The sequence below is a fragment of the Otolemur garnettii genome, unplaced genomic scaffold (genome assembly GCF_000181295.1).
Source record: "Otolemur garnettii isolate 467f Iridium unplaced genomic scaffold, OtoGar3 scaffold00018, whole genome shotgun sequence".
NCBI lineage: Eukaryota > Metazoa > Chordata > Mammalia > Primates > Galagidae > Otolemur > Otolemur garnettii.
This window is the reverse complement of record NW_003852413.1, coordinates 27,172,763-27,174,034: the sequence shown is the minus strand read 5'-3', so window position 1 is coordinate 27,174,034 and position 1,272 is coordinate 27,172,763. Positions and strand designations below refer to the sequence as shown.

The 1,272-nt window shown below is 53.5% G+C and overlaps 1 protein-coding gene across 3 annotated transcripts in view; it reads right to left on the bottom strand.

Moving 5' to 3' along the window:
- Positions 1–1,272, bottom strand: part of IGF2BP1 (insulin like growth factor 2 mRNA binding protein 1) — a 52,115-nt gene that overhangs the window by 7,717 nt on the left and 43,126 nt on the right. For 2 of the 3 annotated variants that reach the window (XM_003786474.2, XM_012802947.1), the window contains 2 exons: positions 664–786; positions 146–265 (listed from right to left, as the gene is read on the bottom strand). In XM_003786474.2, the coding sequence (XP_003786522.1) occupies positions 146–265; positions 664–786 (243 nt within the window). The remainder of the gene's footprint in view (positions 1–145; positions 266–663; positions 787–1,272) is intronic. The other variant, XM_012802946.1, reaches the window with a different exon arrangement.

The window sequence follows — 1,272 nt, the reverse complement described above, 5'->3', positions numbered from 1 at the left end:
GTCAAAAGCAAAGAGGACCACAAGTCCGCAGGGAAAGGTCCTTCACACGAGATGCCAATACTCGAGAGTATGGGAATCTGGGAGCAGATGTACAAGGGGGCAGAAGAGGACCCCCCTCCCATCCCAAATCCACAGAAGAGGTCACCTTGATGGAGGCGCTGGCGAACCGGGACAGCTGTTTGATGTGCTGTCCCTTCTTGCCGATTATGGCGCCCACAGCCTGGGCAGGAATGAAGACTTGCACCATCTCCTGCTCGGGCGCCTGCTGCCAGAACAAGGTATGTTATTACCAAGGGGCCTGAGGAGACAGGGCTCAGGAGCCTCTCCTTTCCCTCAGCTTGCAACCTCTGGGAAGAAGGGTACAGGCACCCAACTGCCACCTGGCTGTGAAGGGATGCTGTGAGGCTCTTTGCTTCTTCCTATGCCCAACAGAGAGGAACAGAAGAACAGAACTGCCAGCACCCTGCAGCATCTTAGGCCATGCTCTGCACAAGTGACACTTGAGAGAGTAGCTCGGAGGAATACAGAGGAAGGACCTTCCCTGAGAACTTCCCTCCCCTTCCCTGCAAACTTCCCAAGCATCAGAAACCCATGGGGAGTTGGACCTCTCAGGGGAGGCCACTGCAGGCCCAGGGGACCCCTTGAGTAAGATCTTCCACCTACCATAAAGGAACTATAGGGAGCCGCTCCGGTGACACTGCTGGGGGGTGGTGGGACTGCGCTGGATGAGGCTGGGAAAAGCCCCACAGCGGCCAGGTTCAGGCCAGGGATCAGGTGAGACTGCAGCTGGGGAAGAAAGGTGAGGAGAAGGGGGTCAGCTCATCCTGACAGGCCCTGGAGGTCCCTTAGTGGTGGTCCTGGCTGAACCAGAAAGGGGAGTGGCCCCAGGAAGAGTGGGCCAAAAACATGATAATTACATGCTTTTGCACAAAAACCTGCCTGGCCTTAGGCAGGTTTTTTTACACTCAAACATGCACATAGGTGTGGAATGGTAAGCAAGGGGATGTTCTTACTAAACCAGCATCTGCAACCAGAGAAGCCAATCTGCTGTATGCCCTCAGAAATCCTTCCTCTCTGGCTGCTCAGTCTACTCTGATGGAGATAAACTACAGTCAAAGAGCCTGTGTATAACTGATACCCCTGTGTGAGAAGAAGGGGTGGAGAGAGAGCTGCATTTGACTTCCAGGACTTAGTGTTTCTAAACATTTTTGGTGATAGACTTTATCTTCCCGTCTTCTTTTTATAAATTAGATGAGGGTGCAGTGGCTCACG